Source organism: Chiloscyllium plagiosum, chromosome 31, assembly GCF_004010195.1.
Source record: "Chiloscyllium plagiosum isolate BGI_BamShark_2017 chromosome 31, ASM401019v2, whole genome shotgun sequence".
Taxonomy (NCBI): domain Eukaryota; kingdom Metazoa; phylum Chordata; class Chondrichthyes; order Orectolobiformes; family Hemiscylliidae; genus Chiloscyllium; species Chiloscyllium plagiosum.
Window position 1 is genome coordinate 18,784,616 of NC_057740.1, and position 15,226 is coordinate 18,799,841.

Genomic DNA, 15,226 nt, shown 5'->3' on the forward strand with positions numbered 1-15,226 from the left:
AGGCCCATGCTTATATTTAGGATAGTTATGGAAAATGATAAGTAAGGTCACTATCTCCAAAATGCTCCCCTACTTTGTTTCGCTTGCTTCCACACTCACTTCTTCATGTTTGAACTTCTAATTCCATCTCAGCTTCTCTCTGCTCTGAACTACTGATCAGGATTCTAAACCTCTGCCAGTCTAATTTAAATCCACCCTAACAACAGTAACCAACCTCTATGTAAGGACGTGCGACCTGTTTCTATCCATCTGTACAAGTTCCAGCCTCCCTGGCTCCACTCCCAATAAATTTCAGGAATCTGAAACTCTCCTCCTTTTCCATCTCTGCAACATTCAACTGCTATATCCTTCTGTTCCTATAGTCACCAGTGCATGGCACTAGCAGTAATCTGGAGATTACTACCTTTGAAGTCCTTCTTTTGAATTTCCTACCTTCTTGTTATTTATTCATGGGATGTTTGCATTCAGAGGACAGTTAAGAGTCAATCACATTTAAGGCAGATTGAGTCATGTGTAGATTAGAAATGGCAGTTTTCCTTTCCTAAAGGGCACTAGGTAACCCAGATAAGTTTTTACAATTGTCAGTGGTTACATTATGCTAGCTCCAGATTTTAAAATATTGAATTTATATTTTTCCATGGGATTCAAACCAATTTCTCCAGAACGTTAGCTAGGGTTAACTTGGTTAGTAAAGCTGCTGCTATGCCACTGCCTCCTTTAACTCCCTACAGTTTGTCTGCAAGCACCTCACTTCTCTATCTTCTTTGGCCCCAACATGACTGTGACCTCTGGCTGTTCACCCTCCCCCCTTCAGAATGTCCTGCAGCTGTTCTGTGATACCTTGATCCTGGCATCTGGGAGGCAACATACCATCCTGGAGTCATTTGCGTAGCTGCAGAAGCATCTATCTACTTCCTTCACTAATAAGCTCTGACCACCATTGCCCTGCCACATCAATCCTCTCTCCCTATTCCTCCTGTCCTTTTTCCCCTCCCCTGAGTAACTGACCAACATACACCCCTGGCCTTGGCTCTGCCTCTCCTCCACACGGAACTGTTTTCTCACCCTTTTTGAAGTCTAAGAAATAGTTTACAAGTGAGGTTCACTCAGGGGACATTTGCTCAAGGATCCATCTGGTCCCTTCCTTCTATCTGGCAGTCACCTATTCCCTCCTGCCTCCTGTCCCTCAAGCTATGGGGTGACAACTTCTTGAAATGTGCTCTCCATCTATCTGTCAGTCTCACGAATGCACTATAGTGTCCTCAGCTGCCGCATAAGCTCCAAAACACAGTTTGTGATACTCCAGCTGCAGGCATTTCCCATAACCGTGGTTATCCAGGTTTCCAGAAACATCTAGGAATTCCCAAATCATGTAGGACAGGTCTGAGCTCCTGTGATGCACCTTAATGTAATCGAATATGGAGCTCTGCTTTTATTTTACCTGTTCTCCTACTGGAGTATAAACAAGGAGAATCTTATTTGTATGTCAGCCAGCAACCAGAAGCACTGAACTCATTCAAGCTAAAGCACTTAGGTTTGAAGTTTTAAAGTATTAATTATCTTTGTTAAGTTTAAGTTGTACTTAACCACAATCAATATCCAGTCAGGAGACATAGAGAAAACCCACCAGTATTGACTGCCTGTCCTGTAATATCACTCTTTGATTTTGTTGAAGCAGTTTCACTGCGGTCTGTCTGCTTCTGGGACGTCTCTGCTCTTGCTTCCCCTTTTTAATCCCATACTAACTTCTAAGTCTGCTGCTGTTCTGTCTGTTTTTGTCTCGCCTCTCTTGATCCTCTCCTCTTCTTGATTTATGTTTTAAATTTATTTTGCAGTACTTGTCCCCTCTCTTACAGTTAATTTGCCCACAATCATAATTGTATTAACAAAATATTCCAAAGGCAGGAAACCCAGCCTGTACCAATATATCAGTTGGATAATGTTGTCCTATTGTGGCAGCTGTTTGTATGCTGCATAGACATGAAATGCTTCGTGACTTTAATATGACTTCCAAATTGATCACCTCTGTGATACCTAGGAGTAATGCATTCATGTATTGGGAATGGACTTGAAAATCTAGGCTTGGTATTTTCTATTATTCCAAAATAAGATTCCTGTTTCATTAAAAGAGGGAACAATAATTAGTCTTTTTTGCTGGGGGTTCATCAGTCTATCAAACATTATGATGTACTGTACTATAAATTGAGTGCTGTTAATCAATTTTATTCTTATTTGTATAAGAGAATGCACAAAATAAATGGCACTTTTGCAACCATTTTTATTTAGAAGCTTGTATAACAACCGAACTAGCTAATATTTTTCATCTATAGGCTTTGCAGGAACTCGTGTCCTTTCTCAGCTCTCCAGGAATATCATTGTAGAAACATAAAAACAGGAGCAGGCCATTCAGCTCTTCAAGCTTGCACTGACATTTAATTAGATCATTGTTGATTTATACATTAATTCTGTTTATTCACCATAGCTCTATGCTTTGGTACTCTTGCCAAACAAAAATTTCAGTTTCAGCGTTGAAATCTCCAATTATCCTAAAATCCACAGCCTGTTGAGAGAAAAAAAATCTTATATTTATGCTTTTATTCATGCAACACAATACTTTTCATTTTCCCTCTTGAATGACCCAGTTCTAATTTAATCATTCTATGGTTCCTTGTTTTTGAGTTATTTCCAGCAAAGCAAGTAGTTTCTCTGTATCTACAATTAAATCTTTTCAAAATTTTAACCGTTGAACTCAGATTTGATTGGCATGACTGCGTAGGTCTGTTATTTAGACTGTCTTAGTTTCTGTCTAACCCACAGCTCTGTGGTTCCGTCCATTGAGGAACAGTTACTCATGATTTACTTAACTTAATAGATGAACTTTCTGAATTACAGCTGTAAGAATGATTGCGATTTCAAATCTGATTCAGAAATTCATTCTTGATACTGATGCTAAATCCTAGAACTGACCGTTTAAACTCTAAAGATTTATTTTGTAGTCTTCACACAAAAAGGAAACTGTGTCATGGACCCTCTTGCTCCTGTAGTAAAGATTCTGGATTAGCGTGGTGCTGGAAAAGCACAGCAGTTCAGGCAGCATCCGAGGAGCAGGAAAATCGATGTTTCGGGCAAAAACCCTTCATCAGGGCTGTCGGTTAGACAGAAACTAAGACAGTCTAAATAATAGACCCATGCAGTCATGCCAATCAAATCTGAGTTCAACGGTTAATATACCTGTATTCCTGATGAAGGGCTTTTGCCCGAAACGTCGATTTTCCTGCTCCTCGGGTGCTGCCTGAACTGCTGTGCTTTTTCAGCACCACTCTAATCCAGAATCTGGTTTCCTGCATCTGCAGTCCTTGTTTTTATCCTGTAGTAAAGAGATGAGCCAGACTAAATTTTGTGATATATACCGCACCCAATATTTTGAATAATTTATAAACACTGAAGAAGATTTTCTTTAGAGTAGTGCAACAGGAGCACTAAATCAATTGCAGGTTCTGTGTTTAAAGGTCTATAGCTCACTATAAAGGAGAAAATTGTGATTGTGACAGTAAAGTGGAGTAATTGTTCTCAATGGCACATCTCAATGGAAGTTGATGAAGAATGGTGCTTCTTTTGATGCTGATAGGGTTGGAGGTCTAGCTGTGGAAGATGCACCAAAACAATCTTATTTGGGATTCAAGGCCCCTCTGTAGTAAAAGCAAACCACTCTAAACCACTTGATAGTAGAAGGCCATGCAGAGGCCTCAAGATTGATGGCAATATCTGTTCTTATTTTATTAGTGAGGAGCTTTCAGTATTTATTATTTATCCAGTGAGTGATCGGACTTGTACTTTAACAGCAACTGCCCTCATAGAAAAGTGGAGGAATAATATCTTTAGAGTTTAAAATGCCAGTAAGATAGATTCAGAATCCAGTCAGTGCTCCCTGCACCACAGGTAGAATGCTAAGGTATTAATAATGGTTGTGAAGGATGCCTTATTTCCTGACTTAACCTGGATGTGTAGATCTGTCACTAGGCTTTTGATTTTTCTGCTTAGTTCAACAAGCCCTCTGGAGTCCTTCAAGTCTACATATTCAGCTGGATATGTAGTAGGGAGAATACTAGAAAAATATAATTGTATGTTGCATGTCTTGAGTTGGTTAACTTCACTGGTACTACTGCATATAATTGGGGCCTGCCCAAACCTTTACTTGGTAAGTGTGCATCTGAGCTCTCTGAATTTAACTAAGTATAGAATGACATAGAACATAGAAGAACATAGAACATAGAAGAATACAGCGCAGTACAGGCCCTTTGGCCCTCGATGTTGCGCCGATCCAAGCCCACCTAACCTATACTAACCCACTATCCTCCATATACCTATCCAATGCCCGCTTAAATGCCCATAAAGAGGGAGAGTCCACCACTGCTACTGGCAGGGCATTCCATGAACTTACGACTCGCTGAGTGAAGAACCTACCCCTAACTTCAGTCCTATATCTACCCCCCCTTAATTTAAAGCTATGCCTCCTTGTAATACCCGACTACATACGCGGGAAAAGGTTCATACTGTCGGCCCTATCTAACCCCCTAATCATCTTGTACACCTCAATCAAGTCACCCCTAAACCTTCTTTTCTCTAGTGAAAACAGCCCCAAGTGCCTCAGTCTTTCCTCATACGATTTTCCTTTCATACCAGGCAACATCCTGGTAAACCTCCTCTGCACCCGTTCCAGTGCCTCCACATCCTTCCTATAGTATGGCGACTAAAACTGCACACAATATTCCAGATGCGGTCGTACCAGAGTCTTATACAACTGCATCATGACCTCAGGACTCCGGGACTCAATTCCTCTACCAATAAAAGCCAGTACGCCATATGCCTTCCTCACCGCACTATTTACTTGGGTGGCAACTTTCAGAGATCTGTGTACATGGACACCAAGATCCCTCTGCTCATCCACACTACCAAGTATCCGACCATTAGCCCAGTACCCCATCTTTTTTTTATTCTTCCCAAAGTGAATCACCTCGCACTTAGCTACATTGAATTCCATCTGCCACCTTTCTGCCCAGCTCTGCAGCTTCTCTATCTCCTGCTGTAACCTGCCACATGCTTCCTCACTGTCAACAACTCCTCCGACTTTCGTGTCATCCGCAAACTTGCTCACCCAACCTTCTAACCCCTCTTCCAGGTCATTTATAAAAATGACAAACAGCAATGGTCCCAAAACAGATCCTTGCGGAACACCGCTAGTGACGGCACTCCATGAAGAAACTTTGCCATCAACTACTACCCTCTGTCTTCTTCCATCCAGCCAATTCCTAATCCAAACCTCCAACTCACCCTCAATGCCATATCTCCGTATTTTCTGCAGTAGCCTACCATGACATTACAAGGAGAGAGCTTCTATCCCCACCTTCGACATGGTGATTTTTATTTGACCAAATGAAAATAATGAATATTTAGAAGAGACAGAGAATGAAGAGAACAAATAGGAAAAGCAGCCACCAGAGAATGTTACACTGTTGAACCTTAGCAATGTTTGCAGTGTTTTCTTTGAGTTGTGCATGTCCTTCATAATATTACATCTGAAAAACTTGGCCTCTGCCAGTGGAATGGTCCTTTCATCCTGTTTTGGAATGTTTTCTAAGGTGGTGAGCAATATTCCCTGTAATCTGTACAGCCACACAGCGACTGAGAAACCCCCACCCCACTTTTCTCCATCATCTTCCATCGTAAGATTTGTATTCTGGTTTGAATACACTGTGCACTCAACTCAGAAGTCTGTGAAGGGAGGGATTTAGTTGGTGGTGAGCTCAAATTCTATTGTAATCCTTGAGCACACATCTTCAGACTCAAGATGAAAGTGCTGTTAACTGAGGAAAACTGACACATAAATAGACTTATATAACAAACAGGAATATTATTTATTGCAAAGGAAGACAGAGTGAGAAGTTTCTGATCTATTGTATATACTTGTGTATAGGTCGATCTCATGTATAAGTAGACTTCTTATTTTGGCTAAAATCTGGTATTTTACATATACCTCATCTATAAGTTGACCCTAATTTTTCAGGGGTCTCTTGCTGACCATATATGCAGCCTTAAATGGCATGATTTGCACATCTTTGATTCAAATGCAATACCTGCATCATCACATGTTACACCCACCAGTATATATTTGCACAAAGTGATTTTCAAATTGTTATATTGAATGTTGATAACTATATATGCTGTATATATTTATTTAGGTAATATTTACATACATACATGAGGGGCATGGATAGGACAAATAGAAAAGGTCATTTCCCTGGGGTGGAGGAGTCCAGAACTAGAGGGCAGAGGTTTAGAGTGAGAATGGAAAGACTTAAAAGAGACCGAAGGGGCAGCTTTTTTACTCAGAGGGTGGTGCATGTATGGAATGAACTGCCAGAGGAAGTGGTGGAGGCTGGTACAATTGCAACATTTAAGAGGCATTTGGATGGGTGTATGAATAGGAAGGGTTTGGAGGGATATGGGCTGGGTGCTGGCAGCTGAATGGCTATATGAATAGGAAGGGTTTAGAGGGTCAAGTGCTGGCAAATGTGGCGAGATTGGGATATCTGGTTGGCATGGACATTTTGGATCGAAGGGTCCGTTTCCATGCTGTACATCTCTATGACTCTATATATTTGACCTGTGAATGCAAATTCAACGACACCCTATGGCAGCCCTCGACCTTGTCTTCCTGCTGTTGCCTCAGTTTCTTAGAAATAGATGTCATGTACAGTTGTGCTTGAACTTATTGTAAAACTCCCCCAAATTTTTCTGAAAAAATGACGTCATGAAGAAACAGCACAGTTTAAACTAAAATTTATTGAAGGTGCAGAGAAGACCAACAATAGCATAGCAGCAAGAGAGTTCTGTTTCTGAAAAACTTGTTTGAGATTGGAGGAAAAAAGCCACACAGTTAAAGGCTATGCCAAACCAGCACTACGCAAACCGAGGAAAGCTGAACAAGTGACCACAACTAGAAGAAAAGATTGCTGACTGGGTAATTCAGTGTCATCAGAATGGAAACATAATGACTCAACAACATATAAGAATATGTGCTAAAACAAAGCAAAAAAAGATGGATTCAGTAACTTCAAAGCCAGTGCCGGATGGTGCAGTGGCTTTATGAAATGGTATGATGTAGTGCTTAGACAGAAAACCAAGATTGCCCAACGTCTACCAGCAGAACTTAATGACAAGTTAATTGCGTTCCATCACTTCGTAATCAGAAATTGGAAGAAAAATGAATACAGGCTCTCATACAATGGTAATATGGGTGAAGCTCCATTGAAGTTTGATATGTCAGGGAGCAGATCTGTGGACAAGATTGGAGCAAAAACAATTTTGGTTAAGACTACTGGCCATGAAAGAAGCCGATTCACTTTGTTACTTGGTTGTATGGCAGATGGAACAAAGTTAAAGCCTATGGTGATTTTTAAACAGAAACTCTGCCCAAACAGCAAATTCTGAAAGGCATTGCTGTCCTCCTCCATGAAAAAGGGTGGATGGATGAAAGTGGCTGCAAGATTTGGATAAGGGAGGTCTGGAATATGCGACCAAGTGGACTCAGAAAAGAAAAATGCTTACTAGTTTGGGATATGTTCAGACCATACAGAGTGAAATGTGTTAGCAGTGAACTTTGAGCTAACAATACTGACATTGCAATGACTCCTGGAGACCTTACGAACATGGTGCAGCCACTGGATGTTAGCATCGATAAAACCTTTTAAGGACTTAGTATAGAAGAAATGGAACACTTGGATGCAAGAAGGGGAAAAAGTTTCACAAAGGATGTCAACAAGCATGCTCCATTTCTTGCAGTTGTATGTGAGTGGCTTGTTGAGCCTTGGAAGGAGATGAGAACTAAAATTATTGTGAAAGCCTTTAAAGATTGTAGAATTTCTAATGCTTGAGATTGTAAGGCGGATGTCTATTTATGATCAGATTGAAATGATGACAAAGCAATTGATGATTCTCTTGAGAATGCAGATGAAGATGATCTATACGATGATATGCTTGACCCAGGTGACTGGAATGAGTTATTCAGTGGTGCAACTGATGGGGGCAGTGAATTTGAAGAGTTCTAATGGACTTTTGCATGTACCAGTAACTTTTGTTTTAAGCAGCTATCCCATAATATTTGAGATATATGGTGAGAAGAGGGTTTTGCTGTGAATATCCGTTTTTTGATGTAAAGTGTTTATCATATATTATTAAGTTTCATGTGAACATTTTTGAATAGAATATTATCAGTCCTTTTTTTTAAACTGCTCCTAGTGTTTTTATTTCATGAATTGTGTGTTATACAACTACCCCGGTAGATGGCCTGACCACCTGCTGGTATGCCTATTACCTTTTGTACGTATGTGTAAATCTACATGCACTTTTCAGTATTGGTAACTGCAATACGGTACAACATTGCTGTTCTACCGTAGTAGGCAGAATGGAGACAGTTAGTCGATAAATATTCAATAATGGCCGTAATTCTTTTTCCTTTTGTTATTTATTATTTTATATAGAGATTTGGCTCTTGTTTGTCCCATTTTTTGACTCATGCCAAGCATGAATTTCATCCTCTCGAAATTAATTACTTGTGTATAAGCCAACCCCCTAATTTCAGCTTTAAAATGGGCTTCAAAACTCAACCTATACATGAGTATATACGGTAATCAAAATGAGGATGAGTATCATCTAAGGCAAATGGATTTAACAGATGTGAAAAGTAGGTATGGGCATTTCATTTGGTCTAATGAAGGCAGCTTGTTGAGAAATTCAAAAATGGGTGATTTGCCATAGTAGTCAAGGGCAAAGTTTCAGAAGTGAAAACAATTGACTGACCCAGTTGCCAGTGTTCCCATTTGTAGTTAAATTCTTCTGTAGAGGAATACGATTTTTAAAAAATCTTTTCTCATCTGAGGTATTTGTTGTTAATGACATTTCTTCCTTCAAGGGTATAAAATGAGGTAATCTGGTGCAGGAGACAGTCGAGATTATAATCTAGAATTTCAGGCTTTTGTCTCCCAGTACACCAGTACCAGCAATATGTTTTTTTCGCTCAAGACTGATCAGTTATATTGTGTTCTTTTTTGTTTCAGATTGAGTTTAAGTGACGACAGTGGAAGTGAAAGTAGCGAGAACTCCAATGTCAATACCCTGGACCAGCCTCAAAAACACATAGCTGCTAATAACAAGGTACTTCTCAACATGTCAGCTTTCTGTGCTGTACTATAGATGTTTATGAGCATAGCCTTGGTTATTTAATTGTAGGCTTGTTGGAAAATGCACACAGGTAAATTGCTAAAGGTTCTAAGAGCAAAGCCTCAGAAGTTCTCATGTTATCTAAGTGCTAGTGTTCCTGTTCTGGTGTTTTAATCTTTTTAACCCTTGAATGACACATAAATAAACTTGTACATAGTATGTTTATGACATAAAAGCAGTTTCACAAATACGATAAACAAAATAATAAATTAGAATGATATTAATAGATTAAGTGAATGGGCAATACTGTGGATAATGGATTTTAATGTGGGTAGATTATAGGTATATTGCTTTGGAACAAATACATTTAGACACCAATAGTTTCTAAATGGTGAAAAACTTGAAACAATGGTGAGCCAGAGTGCTTTTGGAGTCCAATTACAGTTATAAGAAATAATCATAAAGCTAATAGAATGCTGGTCTTTGACATACTTATCTAGTTTACTGTGATTCATATCAATATTTTAAAGACCATCTTTAGTTTTGAGAGGATTAAATTTGAACAGGTAAGATCATTAAAATGCTGTGCTTTAGGTATTGCTAGAACACCTCAAGAAATAGGTTGATCTATGTTTGTTTTTACTAATGTCAGAATAGAAAAGACAGTAAACAGCAGCTATGTTTGTAGAGCGAGGGGACTGCAGAAATCATATCTGATGAGATTTGCCCAGCCTTCATCAGGATTTGAATTCTATATACTGACATCAGGGTTAAGAACTTTGGTTTTCAACTTAAAGTTTAATTAATGTTGGTGTCTATTGGCCATCTCATTGAGCCTCCTTTGAGAAAGAGGAGTGTTCTGGCAGCCTTGGTTGGAATCCTGGAAAGCTCTGGAATTTTTCCAAAAGGTCCTTTTTATGGAGCACCAGACACCTAGATTGGTGGGTGTAAACCTGAGTTCAACAGCCAGAGAAAGAGAGTGTATGATGAGAGCTGAAAAGTAACTGGAGACCAGAGCAAAAAGGACTGTCAGGAATCAATGCTATTTCTCAGGTGCAGGCTCTAAGCCAGTGAGCAGTTAAGCCTGTGCTTGAGTTGAATTTCCCCAATCATGAGGTGCTTAAGAAGTCAGGGAAAACCCACTTATCTGGTGGCTAATGAGAGGACTGCAAGAAAACTCACACTTCAAAGGGCAACAGCAGAATTGAGTTCCTGGAAACTGCAGCACTTTAATTTACTCCCAAGAACTGAAGGAATTCTCAGGGCCTGAAGAGTAACAAAAGATTTTCTGAAAGGAAGTCAAACTAAAATCAGGTTCATGTGGCGATTTCAGTTTTAAAATATATGTGATCACATTTATTGCTTTTATCCATGCTAAATATCAGTAACCTAAGATAGTGTTTAGATAGTAGCGTTTTCTCTTAAAAATGGAATCTTGTTACTTTCTTCTTTCAGTGGAAAACAGAAATTTCAACTTTATGTTCAGCAGTCTCTGACAGTATGATAACACTCATATTTTGAAGCATAGAATACAGGAGGTAGAAGTTATCGACCACATCTGGAGTGTTGTGGACTGTTTTTTGGGCAGCATGCCATTAGAGAAAGTGCAATATAGATTTACCAGAGTGAAACCTGGATTCCAAGGCTTAAGTTATAAAGAGAGATCATGTAACTAGGATTCTGCTTCCTGGAATTTCAACGGATAAGAAGTGATTTCATCAAACGTTTCAAAACTTTTAAGGACAACAGCAGGGTAGATAAAAAGAGTATACGTCCAGTGTTTGAGAGGCTAAGACAATGGAACATAGTCAAAAATTAGAGTTAAACCATATTCAATTAGAAATTAAATAAGCATTGATCTCATTGAATGGCAGAACAGGCTGGAGGAAGTAAATTCCGATGATACTGCTCCTAAATCGATTTATATTTTACAGTAATTGTTTAATCTATGGGAAAAAAGTATCATTTTTAATGAGTCCTGTGAACCCTGTTGATATAAACCAGTAGTGTGTGCCAGTACTCTTACAAACACAGGCAGATTGCTTCAGACTGTTTCAAGCTGAGTGAGGACCAGCAACTTTGTTAGAGAAATAGACAACCAAGCTTTCTTTCATAACTCTCTCACACTCCCAGGCAGCTCGTTGGCTGTTCTCAGTGGGCATGTATCAGGCAGGACATGTCTAAAGTTGATTTGCTTTCTAAGTATGGAATTAATGTATTTATATAACATATCAAATTTGCTGAGACTTTCAATCACATCTGCAGATCCATGCTTTTACCATTAGATGGAGCTTCCCAAGCTCCGCAGGCTGCAGATCATTCTGCCTTTCTTTACCACTGTGTAGCTAGTTCTCATGATCCAGAATGCACTGCCTGAAAGGGTGGTGGAAGCAGATTAAACATTACCTTCCAAAGGGATTTAAAGTAGAAAGTTACAGGAAAGAACAAAGGAGTGGACCAATTAGATAGCTCTTTCAAAGAATCGTTGCAGGCACATTGTGCAAATTGACCTTGGTCTGTATTGCTAGTCTGGTGTGTGATGATAATATTGAAATATAAAAATGATATATGGTTTAAAGAGGAGACTGAATTACATTTTTGTATTTTGCTGTAATTCACTCCCTCCCTTAAATCCATTTTAGCTGAAGACTGGTCTTGGGTTTAACTCCCTACATACAGTATTATTGGAATCAACTAATATATGAACAATCTTGTACATTTTATGTAAAAAATTTCAGTTTCAAAGTCTGTCATGCAGTTAGATAGGTTTCTTACTCTATAGCACTGACTGTTTTGAAAAGTATAATTATCTGTGTATTTTCTTTTTATCGGGGCCAGTTAATTCTGCAGGGAACTATCCAACAGTATCTCTGTATTTCATTAGTTGTCTGCTGGGTATTGAAATTATGTGCTGGGACACTCTTTACTATGGAGAAAATCATTAATTGATTGTGTGAAAGGAGTTATAACAAAGTAACGACATCAAATGTCCTGGAACTGGAGCCAGAGTCTGGAAGGCTGCATTTACATGACCTCTCACCATGCCTTATAAGTAGTTATGTTTAATTAAACCTGTTAATGTTCACTCACAACACTGTAGCCTGTACCTTTCTGCAATTGCAGCACCTGAAATATTGAAAGGAAATGAAGATGACTGATTGTCAGAACAAATTTTGAAGTGGCTTTTAAAGAGCCAAGCAGTCATGAAACAAGCACCCTGTCAGATGTGGAGAGGGAAGATAATTGGAGCAGCAATGTTCAAACGGGATCCGTCTTCAATATAAGGGATACAAAAAAAATCTACTGCTACTTGTAAATCAGAGGGCAGAAGGCAAAGATGAACTTGGTGAAATTATAATCACTGGGAAATTTATACTCAGCAAACCATGGAGCTGCAGATTAATAGGTCTCTAGCTCATGATGGACTTCATCTTAGGATCGTAAAAGAGGTGGCTATTGGGTAGTAGATGCATTGGTGTTCATTTTCCAAAATGTTTGGGGATTTGGAAGGTTTTATCAGATTGGAAGATGACAATATAAACCCTCCATTAAGATGCAAGGAAGGCCAGAAACAGGAAACGTTGGACCAATTAGCTTGATGTCTATCATTCACTAAGCAGATAATTACTGGGCACTTCAAGAATATTCTTGGGAGAAGTCAGTATGATTTTGTGAAAGGAAAGTCCTGTTTAACCAATTTGTGGAATTCTTTGAAGGAGTAGCATGAATTTTAGGTAAAAGGGAATTCATTGATATCCTGTACTTGATTTTCCAGAAAGAATTTGAAAAATTTCTGCATAAAAGACTATTGCATTGAGTAGGAGATGTTGATGTAGGGCTTAACACATTATCATGTGCAGGAAGATTGGGTGGCTGGAAGAAAACTAAGTGAAAGCATAATTGGTTCCTTATCAGAACAGCAGGTTGTGACGAGTGGTATTCTGCGGAGAGTCTGTGCTGGGTACTTAACTTTGTATTATTTATATAAAGTACTGAGTTGAAAATAAAAACATGATGGCTAAATTTACGGATGGCACAATAATACATAGGAATTATGAAGATCATATAGCAAGTGTGCAGACTGATAGATTAAGAGATTGGGCAAAATCTGGCAGATGGAGTAGAATGTGCAAAAATATGAAGTTTAGATTAGATTCCACACAGTATGGAAACAGGCCATTCAAACCCAAGAAATCCACACCAACCTTCCAAAGAGTAACCAACCCAGACCCATTTCCGTCTGACGAATGCATCTAACACAATGGGCAGTTCTAGCATGACCAATTCACCTGGCGTGTTCATCTTTGGACTATGGGAGGAAACCCATGCAGACATGGGGAAGATCTGCAAACGCCACACAGGCAATCGCCCGAGGCTGGAATTGAACCCGGGTCCCTGGAGCTGTGAGGCAGCAGTGCTAACCAATGAGCCACTGTGCCGCCCGTTGTTCACTTGGGTGTAAAAAATAAAGAAAATCATTTACACAGAGAATGATTGAAGAATTCTTAGGTGTATGTGATCTTGTGCAGATGCAGGTACAGTGGTAATTTAAAAAACTACTGGATGTTATCCTTTATTTGGAGCGCATTTGAACATAAAAGTAAGGAGTTTGTCATAGAGTCATAGAGATGTACAGCATGGAAACAGACCCTTCGGTCCAACTCGTTCATGCTGACCAGATATCCCAACCCAATCTAGTCTCACCTGGCAGCACACAGCCCATATCCCTCCAAACCCTTCGTATTCATATACCCATCCAAATGCCTTTTAAATGTTGCAATTGTAATAAATAGCTTTAAATTGAGGGGTGATAGATATAGGATAGATGTCAGAGGTAGTTTCTTTATTCAGAGAGTAGTAAAGGTATGGAATGCTTTGCTTGCAATGGTAGTAGATTCGCCAACTTTAAGTGCATTTAAGCCGTCATTGGACAAACATATGGATGTATATGGAATAGTGTAGGTTAGATGGGCTTCAAATTGGTATGACTGGTTGGTGTAACATTGAGGGCTGAAGGGCCTGTACTGCGCTATAATGTTCTATGTTCTAGCCTCCACCACTTCCTCTGGCAGCTCATTGCATACACATACCACCCTTTGCGTGAAAAGGTTGCCCTTTAGGTCTCTTTTATATCTTTCCCCTTTCACCCTAAACTTTGCCTTCTAGTTCTGGACTCCCCCACCCCAGGGAAAAGACTTTGTCTATTTATCCTATCCATGCCCCTCATAATTTTGTAAAGCTCTACAAGCTCACCCCTCAGCCTCTGGTGCTCCAGGGATAACAGCCCCACCCTATTTAACCTCTCCCTGTAGCTCAAATCATCCAACTGTGACAACATCCTTGTAAATATTTTCTGAACCCTTTCAAGTTTCACAACATCTTTCCGATAGGAAGGAGACCAGAATTGCATGCAGTATTCCAACAGTACCATAACCAATGTCCTGTACAGCTGCAACATGACTTCCCAACTCCTGTACTCAATACTCTGACCAATACTCTGAAAGCATACCAAATGCCTTATTCGCTATCCTATCTACTTGCAACTCCACTTTCAAGGAGCTATGAACTTGCACTCCAAGGTCTCTTTGTTCAGCAAAACTCCCTAGGACCTTACCATTAAGTGTATAAATCCTGCTAAGATTTGCTTTCCCAAAATGTAGCACTTCACATTTATCTGAATTAAACTCCATCTGTCACTTCTCAGCCCATTGGCTCATCTGATCAAGATCCCTTGAAGGTAACCTTCTTCGCTATCCACTACACCAGCAATTTTGGTGTTATCTGCAAACTTACGAATTATACCTCTTATGCTCACATCCAAGTCATTTATATAAATGACGAAAAGAAGTGGACCCAGCACAGATCCTTGTGGCACTCCACTGGTCACAGACCTCCATTCTGAAAAACAGCCCTTCACCACCATCCTCTGTCTTCTACCATTGAGCCAATTCTGTATCCAAATGGCTAGTTGTCCCTGTATTCCATGAGATCTAACCTTGCTAACCAG

General features: G+C 39.6%; 1 protein-coding gene across 3 annotated transcripts in view; it reads left to right on the plus strand.

Annotated features, from left to right (window-relative positions):
- Positions 1 to 15,226, plus strand: part of mllt1a (MLLT1 super elongation complex subunit a) — a 115,570-nt gene that overhangs the window by 89,474 nt on the left and 10,870 nt on the right. For all 3 annotated transcript variants that reach the window (XM_043721102.1, XM_043721100.1, XM_043721101.1), the window contains one exon: positions 9,117 to 9,213. In XM_043721102.1, the coding sequence (XP_043577037.1) occupies positions 9,117 to 9,213 (97 nt within the window). The remainder of the gene's footprint in view (positions 1 to 9,116; positions 9,214 to 15,226) is intronic.